Source organism: Felis catus, chromosome B2 (genome assembly GCF_018350175.1).
Source record: "Felis catus isolate Fca126 chromosome B2, F.catus_Fca126_mat1.0, whole genome shotgun sequence".
NCBI lineage: Eukaryota > Metazoa > Chordata > Mammalia > Carnivora > Felidae > Felis > Felis catus.
The window spans coordinates 51,515,843-51,530,316 of NC_058372.1; the positions used below are offsets into that span (position 1 = coordinate 51,515,843).

At 39.7% G+C, this 14,474-nt stretch overlaps 1 protein-coding gene across 11 annotated transcripts in view; it reads left to right on the forward strand.

Moving 5' to 3' along the window:
* MLIP (muscular LMNA interacting protein) overlaps positions 1–14,474 on the forward strand; it is a 247,595-nt gene that overhangs the window by 99,699 nt on the left and 133,422 nt on the right. The window contains exons 1-2 of one of the 11 annotated variants that reach the window (XM_045057666.1): positions 4,780–5,234; positions 12,709–12,864. In XM_045057666.1, the coding sequence (XP_044913601.1) occupies positions 5,139–5,234; positions 12,709–12,864 (252 nt within the window). In that variant the 5' untranslated portion in view covers positions 4,780–5,138. Of the gene's footprint in view, positions 1–4,779; positions 5,235–12,708; positions 12,865–14,474 lie in introns of those variants that run through there. The other 10 variants (XM_045057658.1, XM_045057662.1, XM_045057657.1 and 7 more) reach the window with 10 other exon arrangements.

Sequence of the window (14,474 nt, forward strand, 5' to 3'; positions counted from 1 at the left end):
CAAGTAGCCATTGGATGCAGCTGCCCCGGAGAAGGGGGAGTGGCTTTGGGCAAGTGGGAGTGGCTTTGGGCAAGACGCTTTATTCAACTGAGAGCAACACTTGGAGAGGACGGACAGCTGAGCACTGTTTCAGCACCTCCAGCAGCTGGGGAATAGTCCTTCAGCCTGAAGGGAGGTCTAGATGGTTTATCAGAGCATCCCTACAGGAGGCAAAGAGGAAGCAGGGGAGATTAGTTAGGAGGAAGTGATTTGGAAAGGAGATGATGGTAGGTTCTGTTACTAGGATGTCAGAAATAGAAGTAGGTTCTGGATTTATTTTGAAGGGAGATATACTGATAAATTGGTGGTGGGGGATTATGAGAAATCAAGAATATCAGAATATCCACCAATATTGATATATTGATGGGGGATAATGAGCAACCAAGAAAAGTGATGTAAGCTTATAATTTTTAGCCTAAGCAATGAGAAATAGGAATAGCTATATGCTGAGGCAGGGAAAACTTGGGGGCTGTGGTGGGCAATAGTTTCAGGAGAAAAACAAATAATTCAGTTTCAGATGTCCATGAGATATCCTAGTGAAGATGTTAGCTGGATACATGAGGGTATTACCCAAAGAAGCCATTCAGGCTGGGGATACAAATATGGAACAAACGTTATTTAAGCTACAGAACTGGATGAAATTATCCAAGGAGTGACTTCTGGGCTACTTCAAAGCTTAAGGGTAGAATAGCACAAAGCAGACAGGGGAGTGTTTTAGGGGATGGGAACAGGACTAAAAGGAGATGGTGTGCCCGAAGCCAAGTCAAGAAAGTGATTCAACAAGGGGAGAGTGGTGACCAAACTCTTATTCCTGTTGGATAAATGTTTCTTATCATTGTCTCCTTTCCCTTCAAATTCTGCCACATGTAAGGCCTATTCATTTTGTCTGAATATTTAACTATGTCACAGTCTCACTTAGGTGCTAGGTTTTCCTCAATACTTTGAAGCTCCTAGTGTATTTGAATTAAGGAGGGCTACTAGTATCCTATTAACTAAGAGTATAAACCCCAAAGAGGAGAGAATCTATGAGTGCGGTAGTACAAGGAATAGATGCAATCCAGATGAGACCAATACAAATGCTTGATATGGATGGAGCCAAACTTAGGCTGTGATGGAATCTCACATATTTTTTATATAAATTTTTTAATGTTTATTTATTTTTTGAGACAGAGACAGAGCATGGGCGGGGGAGGGGCAGAGAGAGAAGGGGACACAAAATCCAAAGCAGACTCCAGGTTCTGAGCTGTCAGTACAGAGCCTGTCACGGGGCTCGACCCCATGGACAGTGGGATCATTATCTGAGCCGGATTTGGACGCTCAACCAACTGAGTTCCCCGGGCTCCCCAGAAACTCACATATTTTTGATGAGAGGTCAGAATTCCCTTTAAATATAAGACACTCAATTCTGAGTCTGTGAATTGGGATGGCCCTGATTAGCATCCCTGGAATCACCTATTGCCCTGGAGACAGGAATCCAAACCCCTGGTGATTCCCATTTGTGGAGGAAAAATTCCACCTACAGCTAAAACAGAATAAGTGTCCTAGTATTGATCACCAGAAATAGGAAGTAAGAGTGCAGAAGCTAAGAGTGAAATCTCCCTGGGAATGGCTTGACACCACTTTCCCATACAGTCTATCTTCAGCACATCACCTTGCACTGTCCTCAGACCTCACTCATGACCCGTGTAACTTGTGTCTCTTCATAGGACTATAACACATGTTGAGAATAGAGTCCAAATCTTCTCTATCTTCATGTCCCTCAGAGCTTAGACTAGTCTCTGGTACTCAATAGATATTTATTAAGATAAATAAATGGGTTTCTAGTACCTTCTTTTATCAAGCACAGAGCATAGGAGCAGACAAATGGGTGTCTAGCCTTGGCAACTGGATCTGTTTAACCCCATGCTTCTTGGAAAACTTTTGTGTGCTAATCTGCTTTCCCCTCAAATTTGTTTCCCATATCAAGAAGAGGGACTATTTATTCCATATTACTTATTTTAAAAGCACTACCTGAAGAGTCTTTTGGCTGGAAGTTACTGTAGTAATATCTGTTTAATAAGAAGGTGAAAGAGGTCCTACTTCAGCCATCAATAATGCCAAAACTTAAAGAGAAGTTGGAAACTGTTGCAAACTTTGACAAACTTTATTTACTTTTGGAAAAACATTATTCAATGGGGTATTTTTTGTTCTGCAGTGGAAGAGAGATCATTAAAAAGTGTGTGTTTATACAACAAGATGGAGAAATAAACATGTATGCTTATGTGATGCACAACTGGCTTAACCTAAATGAATAAATGCTTATATAGAGCTGTGAAAAAAAAGTTTGTATTTACAAATGCTTCAGGGTTTTGGGAAACCCTAATTGACATTTGTATACATAGGAAAGTGGTTGTAATTGGAGAATAGACTCTCTCCTCCTCCCCACCCTTCCATCCTGTGTAAGAAACTTACATGCTCTTCATCATCCAAGACTGGGGCCTGTTTTTTGAACCATGCCATTATTTTCTATTCAAATGAGGATGGTTTCTATAGAAATTGTCCTAAATACATGTGCTCTTTGAGGCTATATGTAGTTACTAACCAGATGGCTAAAGCATGCTGCTAGAATGCATGACCATTATGTTTTTTTAACTAACAATTATTACTTCTATCAATATAACAAATAGTCTGTAACACCAACAATTATTAATAAAACAAGAGAAAGAAAATGATTAGAGAAAAGTTGCCAAGGAGACACAGAGCAAAATAGCAAAATAATGGGTGAATTTAATTGGTTCCCATGTTGTAAAATGATTCAAGGAAGAGTTTAAATAGGGCAAAAGACAGGGGCTAAAATATTTATTTCCTCTTCCAAAGTTGACTTGCCAACATGTGTAAGTATTGCTTTAGTTGGGGGAGGGAATGAGAGAGAAAAGACCAGAAGGTGGACAGAATGAGGTATGGGAGAAGAGCTTCATAGTTGTTTGAGTCTGCTTGGCATGAACAGATTGAAATATTGACAAGGGACTGGACTGCTACTTCCCCTTGGGGAACCACTCACTGGAACTGAGGTGTGTGGCCTTTAGGGTTTATATGATTTCACCTTCATCCTCGCCAGAACCCTGTGAGATAAGTACTCTTCTTATCCACATTTCACAGGTGAAAGGACTGCCTTTGAGAGGTCCCCCTGGGTCCCATAGCCAGTGAATGACCGACTCTAGGATTTCATCCTTTATGAATAGACTTGCTGCTTACTGCTGTTCTGATAGGTGCCTTCACTCAAGCTTTTATCTCTGCTTTGAAATAACTGTTATTCTATCCCACATTCTTAAGCCCCCACTCCCCAATGCTTCTAAGTGTGGCCCCAATGCCACTTTATCCTTGAATTACTCCATGTGGCTGTGATCTCCCCTCCCTCCAAAAGTTTCTCCAAGTCTCTGCTACTCAAAGTGTCATGAACAAGCTGTGAAACATCAACTGGGAGCTTGTTGGAAATAGAGAATCTGGGGGCCCATCCCTGATGTCCTCAAGCTCTCTAGGTGGTTTATGTGTAAAGTTTGAGAACTTCAATATGGAACTTCTCTTCTCTTCTCTTCTCTTCTCTTCTCTTCTCTTCTCTTCTCTTCTCTTCTCTTCTCTTCTCTCTCCTCCCCTCCCTTCCCCTCCCCTCCCCTCCCCTCCCCTCCCTTCCCCTTCCCTTCCCTTCTCTTCTCCTCTCACCTTTTCTTTTCTGTTCTTTTTTGCTTTGTATTTCTATTATTTGTATATCTGTTTTATATTCTTAATTGGACTGTAAGCTCTTTGAGGGCAGGAGAGTGTTATGTTTTCTTTTGAGGATCCATAATTATACTTGGCATAGAGGAACACATAAATTTGTTTAGTGACATAACAGCACTTCTATTTGGAAATTCAGATAACTTTCTAGGTCAAAAAGTTCTATGTTATTTGGAAGAATTTTTGCCAGTGTGCTAGTAGAATCACTTTTGGCAATTACCTTACTTGTAATGTTTCCAAAAATTCAGGCTTTTTTGTTTGTTTTGTGTTTTTTAGAACCTTTTTTGAATGTTTGTTTTTGAGGGAAAGAGCCCACAATCAAGTGGGGGAAGGGCAGAGAAAGAGGGAGACAGAGGATCTAAAGCAGGCTCCAAGCTCTCAGAGCAGAGCCTGATGCATGGTTCAAACTCACAAACTATGAGACCATGTGCCCCTTCAGACTTTTGATAAGGTTGAAAATTAAGAGATATAATCCAGATCTCGAAAATAAAATCTTCATTGCTTTCCATAGCCTTTGGTCTATAATCAGCCCTTGGGCCACACCACCTTTCATTGCCAAAGCACAAACGTAGGTTTGTGCTTTCATTGCCAAATCCAAACAGATTTGGAGAAAAATCAATACATAAAAAATATAGAACTACTGAAATCTGAAGACTCCAATCAGTTTCGTGTGTGAAGTTTTGTCTGCAGTCAGGACACTCAGCATCTTCCAGGAACCTTGGAATGGAATTTTTTCCCCACAAATATTTGATTCCAAGCTTTATTCTAGAGCTAATTTGATTAATAGCAGAACTTCAGTCACTACAGATGCTCCCGCTGCTTGCATTTACATGCCCACGGCCGATCATATTATTGATTTTTTTGAAATGATCACTGTGTGTTGTGTCGTTCTTTATTTAGACACAGTGTTTGCATGTATTTGTGTCTCTAAATGTTCTCAGTGCATGTGACCACCTGGTTCCTGAGATTGGCAGATGCTTGGGCCCTTCCATCAGCTTCTCGTCGCGGCACAATCTGGCTTCTCTCTTCTTTTTGCAGAATATGTAATTGGAATACTTGCGTGACAAGAAAAGAGGGCAAACACATATAGGTGGCATTTTTTTTTTTAATTTCTACTGGCTCCATTTCAGCAGTCGGTATGACCTCTCATGAAGTGCCAAATCTAAAAATTGTCTAAACATAAATCTACTCTTGGGAGCTGACAGGATTCTTCAATTCAGGGAGGATTCCACTTTACCTCTTTTTAGAATTTTTTTTTTCCCTGTGTGAGTGTGTGTTGTTTTAGTGAGAGGCTCCCTTCCCACACCTCAGTCATCGGTTTGCTCACTCCCTTGTGTGATGAATCAATGCTTCCAGAACAGGGGCTTCAGAGGGACTGCGGGAACAATTACTTCCAAATGAACTCGTGCGTCTTAGCAGGGAGCATTCAGACCACACCCCAGGTAAAAGGAAGTCTTTCCTTAATGTTTTCAGGAACTTTTAAAGGCTGTGCACTTCGTTGTTTGCTGCAAGAGGGCTTGAGGGAGAGCTGCCTGGGTATAGATAAATTTGACTGTATGTCAAAATGAAATGTTATCTACAGTTCGTGGAAGGGGCCAGCAGATAAAAGCGAACTGCTCACTGGCCAACCAAAAAAATGCTCAGGACTGCCCTCGGCATAGTGTTGAAGCTGACACCCAGGGATGCCTCTGCTCAACAGGAGGCTGGTGGACATCTGTGAGTGTGGGTGTTGACATGGGAAGGAAGAGAACTTTTAGGGAAATAGTAGACAGGAAGGCATTGCAGCCTGAAACTGAGCAACGGAGCACTTAACCTGCATGGTGTGGGAAAACACAATTTCCTAAGTTCCTATTTGCCTGTCCGGGGAGAAGGGGACAGTCTCAAGAGATGTCGAGTGCTTGAAACCATTTTTAGGGCGAGAGTTTAATCCGTCTGGGTCTAATTCTATTATTAAAGTAGTTTCCCAAGAACAAGAACTAAGATGCGTTTTTAAATGGCATTGGCAACTGAAAGTGTTAACTGGCATTTAACAAGTGCAGTGGTATTAACGTGCATCTGTTTCTGCTTTGTGTGGAAAATGATTTTTCATCACCATAGCGATTCATTTCTGGGCTCCCCTGGAACTTGGCCACCGTGTGCAGGAAACAGAAAAAAAAAATTTTTTTTTCTTCTTTTCTGAACCGGGGATTCAGCAGTCTATCAACTAACACGTGGCTCTACATCTAAATGTTACATAGTATAATTTCACATCCTTTTCCAACCTAAATTCTGTACAAAAAAAAAATTTGTACATCATTGGTTAGATAAGAGGATGCTAGGTAATAGCGATGAAAAGAGCCCCATGCTAACACTGTACTCCCAGCTTAAAAGCAGATACTGAACCATTGCCCTTTTTGTGGTTGTGCTTCTGAGGATATATGTGCAGATGGGAATTTATCCCTGATCTTTTTCTCCAACAGTAACCTTGGAAGATGAATACATCTTTAGCCCTATTAGATTTTCCCTTTTATGTTATTCTTGAATGACATCATGTATTGGTTCAACTAAAATAAAAAGAAAAAAAGTTGTTCTCCTATACCGGGAAAGACATTTTATGTAGGATATGGCTGTGTCTGTAGGAAAATATGACAATAAAATAGAAAGGAATAATTTTATTTTGCTGTTGCTTTCATTGTCAACGTGTGGTTATGCTTAGAAATTCATTTGAGGGCATTGCATTAAAAGCACACCTTATGCACTGAAACGTTAATGTTCACTCATACTTTGTTTCCATTTTATTCACTAAAATTATAGCTATTACCCTTTAAAAAGTCTATAATTTATGGGGTATCAACAGTAGAGATCTATTTGTATTTTGGAGATTTAAGTGGGATTGCATTGTACAAATTGTACAAGGCTGGAGAAATGAATTTTCGTCATTGTGTGTGTTTTAGAAGGCAAAATCATTTACTGTTAGTAATGGTTGTATGTATTTCATACTCATGGGGCACTTAATACTGAACCCTTTCATACGTTGGTATTTAAATTTCATGGGGATAGAACATAAGACAGACTTGTAGTCATCATGTGGGGAGATGATGGGCCTACAGAACCTGGGGATAAGTTCACAGTTTCAATTCTTTTTTGACTCCTAAAGCACTGTCTTTATTTCCTACCCACATGAAATTCTGCGATGAATTATCTGAACTACCTCTAATGATTTTGTTGCTAAAACCGCTATCTATCATATTTATGAGATTAGTCATGTAAAGAAGCCTTCCTAGAAAATAATCTATCTAGTAAGTGTGTCATATTGTTGTTGCTGATAAGACTAATGGGCTTCCCAAATCTCACAAGGGATCTAATGTTCCTCACTACAGAGGAGAGCATTGATTTATTATTTTCGGATGATTAGTTGCAACCTGGCAATTTTGACATGACTGCAATGAAGGAATAATGACAACTATCTTTAAAGGCATAAAAGAAGGTTAAAGAGTGAGAGATGGTTCAGAAAGGTTTGTCTGTGTGTTTTATATTCCCTAAGGAATTGTTTCTAGAAGGCATGGCTGTTTTAGTATTTTTAGTTATCAGAAAGCTGTACCCTATAATAAACTGGCCTACAGTTAGTTCATTAGACATATAACGTGGGTGAAATATCCTGTAAGGATATCCACTTCTCTTTCTTTGATTACATACTCACAAAGAAAATACCTATTAATAATCTAGTGTGTCAGATAGCCTGATCCAGGTACCACCTGACCCCAGGCTCACTGAGTGCCATCATGCTCTCAGTCTCTCTGTCCAGTCCAGTCTTATCATCCATGGTGGCTTTCATTTTCACCAGAATGACTTTGTGAACCTTCTTGTCTCACAGTTACTTGAGCTTCCCAATCTCAGTGCCTTTTCTGTTTTTTTTTTTTTCTTCTGAGATACTCAGTCTCAAGGTCAAAGCCTTAGACCACATAATCGTCCAGAATTACCATACATCTAAATCTTAAACTCTCACATACCATACTCTAACCCCAAGTCATTCTCCCCAACACTCACCATGTTATCAAATCTGGTCTCTGAGCGTCAGAGACCACTGGTCCCCTGAATCTGAGGGTTCCTCTTCTGTACCTCTCCAAACTTCACTCCATGGTGTTCGCTTGCTCTACTCTCACTAGAGCCCTCAATTTCCTCACGCTCACAACATCCTTTTGCCAAAACTGCTTCTGAACACCAACTCTGTAAGTGCTACCATTGTTTTTTTTCTGTTCCTGTGAGCGGTAGTTTGACACATCCCTGGAGAAGATATCAAATGTCCAAGCAAATTGCTTCACTACTACGGGTCCTCGGCATATTCTGTCTCTCCTTTTGTTTATAGTAAGGCATCTTTCCTATTGCTGTCAATGACGTTCTAGTCTTTTCTGTTTTCCTTAAAATCCCATGTCAATTTTTCTAGTTCTTCCTTAGCTGCTTGATAACTTAGTGTTCCAACTCTGGAGGCTTCAACCTTGGACCTCTTCTTTTCCTATTTGTGCTTACTACCTTGGTGATCTCTTCTGGTATTGTGGTTTTAAATACCATGTACAAGTTAACAATCCTAATAATTTTATCTTTAGCACAGACTTTCCTCTAAACTTGACTTCCATACCTACAATTCCACTTGGATCTGTATTTGGCATATTACATTTGATCTTTATTCTCAGACTAGCTTCACCTGTTGTTTTCCCCATTTTAGTGAATAAAATTTAATTTCTTGTGGTTATTCAGGTCAAAAATTTTGTACATGTCTTGATTCTTATCTATCTTTTATATCCCACATCTAATTTTTAAGATAATTCTAAGTTTTCCTTTGAAATCTAGCCAGAACCAAGGTACCTGGGAGGCTCAGTCGGTTGAATGTCTGACTTTGGCTTAGGTTATGATCTCACAGTTCCTGAGTTTGAGCCCCACGTGGACTTGTTGCTGATAGCATGGATCCCACTTCAGATCTTCTGTCCCTCTCTCTCTCTGTGCCTGCCCCACTCACGCTCTCTCTCTCAAAAATAAATAAAACATTACAAAAAATTAAAAAAAACTAAAATATAGTCAGACTCTTAACATTTCTTATTGTGATTACTGCAACAACCCAAGTTCAACCTACCATTTTCTCTCCTATGGGTTACTGCCATAGCCTTATAGCCAGTCTTCATAGCTTCTGCCTATTGAAAGTAATATATATTTTACATATTTATTTTGTTTACTTCTTTCTCCACAGAATGTAAACTCTATTAGTGTGCTCACCATTACATCGCCAACACCTAGAGTGATGTCTTAGCATTTAGTAGACATTTAATAAGACCTTGTTGAAAAATTGAAAGTAAGTAGAAGGCATAATACTCAAGTGAGGGTTGATTTTAATGGGATCATAGTGGTAGGACTGAAGGCCACTCGAAAGACAAGGATGTGGGTGGGTGAGTAGATGTAGTGATGGGGACCTTGGAAATTCTTGTTTGACTGCTCTAGTTATCTCAGTGAAATAAGAAACCAAGTCATCAGGTCAGAGTAAGACCATGGAAGAAGATATTGAGGGTGTGAAAAAAGGAGAGGGTGTGAATTTTCTAGGCAAGTGGGAGAGTGAATGGACTATAGAACTATAATATGTTTATAGAGCAACATTGAAGGGCCTGCTTGAGGCTCAGAGTCATAAATTTGAAGTGAAACCGGTAAGCACAGTTGTGTGATTTCTTCCAATTACATACCTTTGTGGTGAAGGGGTAGATTAGGTAGCAGGTTAGATTTAGTGAGGACTGTGATTTGTCCAAATGGGAGGGATGATGTGAGAGAGGGCAGGGCACTTGAGGAGTATGCATGGGGTAAACACAGTCACTGAGGCTGGCTAAAATAAAAAAGAAGTATGGGAAAACATAATGTTGGAGGGATCAGTAGATTTTCCTTCTGGTGGGGTCTGAGAAATGCTGCAGCTGGAGTATGAGAGGGAGGTGTGGAAAGAAAAGAAGTGGAGATCAGAGAATGGAAAATGTGACATTACAGAGGGCTGGTGGCTATTGGTTGAGGCTAGGGATTGAGGGGCAAGAAGGAACAGAGGCCAGGTCAACACAATATGAGGAAAATTACCCATGGGCTGTGATACTGGGTATTAAGCAAAGCATAGTGTTAAAGGGAGTGGAATTGAGCCACGAACTAAATCTTCAAAGAAAGAAGAGCTTGCTTAATTTGGATGTGGGCAGATGACAGTGAAGATGGGAGGTCATGAGTGGTATCGACTCTTGACATGAGATTCACATCTGGAAGTTTCTAGGTAGGAGGAAAGAAGAATGGTCTGGAAGTAGTAAAGGGGAGTGAGGAGGACACTCTTGTACTTCCAGGTCCAGTGTGAGGGAAAATAGCAACCATTGAACAAGCTTCTTAGAGACAGAGCCCTTCAGAGGAAGCAGTGGTTTGATTAGAGTGAGGATGGAGAAGAGCTTAAGGACATGGGAGATTGTATGATGGCTGACTGAATTTCAGAATGTGTATGGTAGAAATACTTCATGAATTGGGATGGGGCACAGATGGGAAAAGAATGAGGGGGTGTGCATAGCACACAGGAATTGCGGGATGACTCCAGCCTGGGTTCCTTATAGGGGCTGACATGGATGGGGTTAAAGGGAAGGCCACAATGAAGCCTGAGAGGTCCAAGGCACAGAAAGTGGGCACAGTTTAAAGGGAGAGGAAAGTGAGGGTCCTGCCGGGGTGTATCATATTTCTTGTGACAGAGGCATGGAGGTAGCTGAGGGGCAGTGTTACTCTGATTAGATAGGGTTGATTTTACCATCAGTGTTGATTATGCCACCTTTCTGCTTCCACCACTGCACCACATTCGTGAAATTTTCTGTATCTTCATTCATTTTCTCTGTACTCAAAGGAGGCTATGTTCCTTCTCCCGTTCTCTTAACATATTTTGCCTGCTTCCTCCAGGACCTTGTTTTGCTTTCCTTCTCTTCTGGCTCCTTTCCCAAGTCTACAAACATGTTCAGGTCCACCCTATTACATGCCAGCAGAGGCACCTCTTTGACTCTCCTTCCCTCACTAACTCCTCTCAACCTCCCTCTTTACCCTTTATCCAGATTTCTAGAAAGAGAAATTTACAGCTGGATCTTCTCTTTTTCCCTTTCATTTAGTCCTCAATCTATTGCTCTTGGTTTTCTGTGCTTGTCACTAGTCACATGTCTTTTAAAACCAGAGTTATCGGGGGCACCTAGGTGGCTGTGCGTCTGACTTCGGCTTGGGTCATGATCTTGCAGTTCATGAGTTCAAGCCCCCCATTGGGCTCTCTGCTGTCAGCACAGAGCCCACTTCAGATCCTCTGCCCCTCCACTGCTTGTGCTCTCTCAAAAATGAATAAAATGTGGAACAAAAACCCAGAGTTATCTATCTAAAATTCTAATGTGACTACTTCATTTCCCAATCTACGGTGCTGTAATTGTTCTCTGTTGTCAATCAGACAGAATCCAAGTTTGATATGTACCCCCCACTGCTGCTACCCTTCCATGATTTCAGTCATCTGGTTTTCTTAGCCTGGGATATCTTTATCTTCCTCTTCCCTGGGACCAAATTTCAGGTGTTGCCTTTTCCAGAGCTTCCTAGATTGGGTAGGCAGGCACCACTCAACACTTTTCCCTTAGTGGTTTGTGCATCCCCTTTTTTCTTCTTGTGTGTGGTCTACTGACTATTTCCTATTCATTATGGCATCCCTAGCTCCTTGAGTTCCTGCCACACAACAAATAGTAAACACAATCATTCTGGTGCAGCCACTCTGGGGAACAATATAGAGGTTCCTCAGAAAACTAAAGACAGAACTACCCTACAATCCAGCAACTGCACTATTAGATATTTACCCAAAGGATACAAAAATACAGATTTGAAAGGATACATGCACCCTAATGTTACAGCAGCATTATCAACAATAGCCAAATTATGGAGAAAGCCCAAATGTCCATTGACTGATGAATTGATAAAGAAAATGTCACACACACACACACACACACACACACACACACACACACAAAATGGAATATTACTCAGCCATCTAAAAGAATGAAATCTTGCCATTTGCAATGACATGGATAGAGCTAGAATGTATTATGCTAAGCAAAATAAGTCAATCAGAGAAAGACAAATACCATATAATTTCACTCATATGTGGATATTAAGAAACAACTGAGGGTTGATGGAGGGGAAGTGGTGGGGAGATGGGCTAGATGGGTGATGGGTACGAAGGAGGGCATTTGTGATGAGCACTGGGTGTTGTCTGTAAATGATGAATCCCTGAAAACTACTTCTACAACCAATATAGTACTGTATGTTAACTAAAATTTAAATAAATTAAAAAAAATAAACACAATCATTCTTGAATTATTAAAGCATGAATGAAAGAGAAAGTGTGTCCTCAAGGAGAGACATTGGTGTTCTAATCGCTAAAAAAGCATTCTTTCAATTTTAAATCCAGTTTTTAGTATTCTCATTAGTGATACATGTTGGAAGTTTCTTTCATGGTTGTGATTATGAGTCAAATTGAAACTGCTAACCCAGGGTTAAATGAATAAAAGTCAATTTTGAAACAGACTAGATGCTGTGTTTGTGATGATCCTACTGAGGTAGAAGTGCCCTATAATATTCCAAAAGACCACCTAGCCAATCTACTGTTTTGTTGCCATCCCCCTACAACAGGATCTTTCTGGGGTTCTACTGCTTTCTCTGATAAATGGAATCATAAAAAAAGCAGGGGGGGGGGATCTGATCCACTGTGACTGTTTTTATAGCTGTGTTTTTTTTGGCAACCATACACATGACCACAGGATAATAGGCAATTTATCAAAATAACTGAGATAAATATCATGGGGTATAGAAAATAAAGTCAAGATAAACCTTTGACAAGACTGAAGGTCTAATTTATTACATGTCTCATAGGTCTCTTCTGTTGATTCTGAAGCCAAACCTCTGATCTTCACATTTGTCCCCACTGTCAGAAGACTACCAACCCACTCTAAGTTGGCTGACACCTCTAAATTCCTTGTTAAGATTCCTGAGGAACCAAGTGATAAGAATCCAGAAGCTGTAAATAGGGTAGGATTACTTTTCTTCTTCTTTTTTTTTATATTAAGCAACTTTATATTAAACATTCAATTGTCCATAATAATGACTTGGAAATTTGTATGAATGTTTATTTCCTTTGCATAAAGTGAGATGTCTGTGAAATGTAAGGTTGACTAAAAATATAAGTGTGTAATAGTGTGTGTAATTATCATACCCCTGCTTCTCTCTAATACACTATTCTCAACTCATGAGTTGACACCCTGTTCTTTGCTATTCACATGACACATTCTGCCTCCTGGCATTTTCCCTTCTCCCAAATATGTCTTGAAATAATAAAAACAAAATTTCCTGAGAAGTTTGAATTTATCTTGATAGAAAATACAAAATAAAATGGTGAGACATTATTGTTTTACATGCAATAAATTAGCAAAATTTAAAAAAGTGTCATATCCAGTACTGGGACAGTTGTGAAGGTATTGGCATGCTCATGCTTTGCAGCTAGCTCTATGAATTTATACAATTTTGGTGGAAAGCCCTTATCCATAGTTTTAAAACTGTCATAATTTTCAATAACTAACTCTTAGAAACGTAGTTAGCTGGTGGCCTGGCTAGTTAGCCTGTAGTTAGCCTGGGTGGCTAGTTAGCCTGTAGTTAGCCTGTAGTTAGCCTGACCTGTAGTTAGCCTGGGTGGCTCAATTGGTTGAGCATCTGGCTCTTGGTTTCGGCTCAGGTCATGATCTCACAGTTCATGAGCTTGATCCCTTCATTGGGTTCTGAGCTGACAGCGCAAAGCCTGGTTGGGATTCTCTCCCTCTCTCTCTCTCTCTCTCTCTCTCTCTCAAAAATTAAATAAATAAACATAAAAAAAAGAAATATATTTTAAGGAAATAGTACAAAGGCAGAAAAATGTCATTTAGGAAAGCAATTAGGGAAAAATAAAAATAGTCTAATAGCTAATAATCAGAAAAATAAAATTAAGAATATGATAATAAATTACTTTTACAAGGTTATAATTATAGTGATTATGTAATTCCATGGAAAGTATTAACTTTATAATAGTAAGCAACAACATAGGTTATAAAATTGTATTTATACACTGATTATGCTTATCCAAAATGAGACCAAAACTGGAAATAAAATTAAAACAGACAAAAAACCCTGATAATGACTTGTGTTAGCACAATGACAGTTTGGCTAAAAAAACCCTTTCTCTTTAAAAAATATATTTAAGGGGTGCCTGGGTGACTCAGTTGGTTAAGTGTTCAACTCTTGATCTCACCTCAGGTCTTGATCTCAGGGTCCTGATTTCAAGCCCTGTGTTGGGCTCCATGATGGGTGTGGAACCTACTTAAAAAAATGTATTTTAATACTGTCTTATTATGAATAAAATGTGACTGGGGGATTTCGTGGTGTTCTTGATTCACTAAAAAGGGGCAAAATAATCTGATTCACCTTGGGTGTATGAAAACATCTTATCTGGAAAGCTATAATATATCTGTGATCCTGAGATTTTTCAATGCTACTGCCTTATTTCAAAGACTATTAAGGCCGCATTACTTCAGGGAGATCCTACACACGACAATTGGAATGTCCAGGAAATTTCTCTCTAAGAGTTCTCAAATATGTATACACACACACAC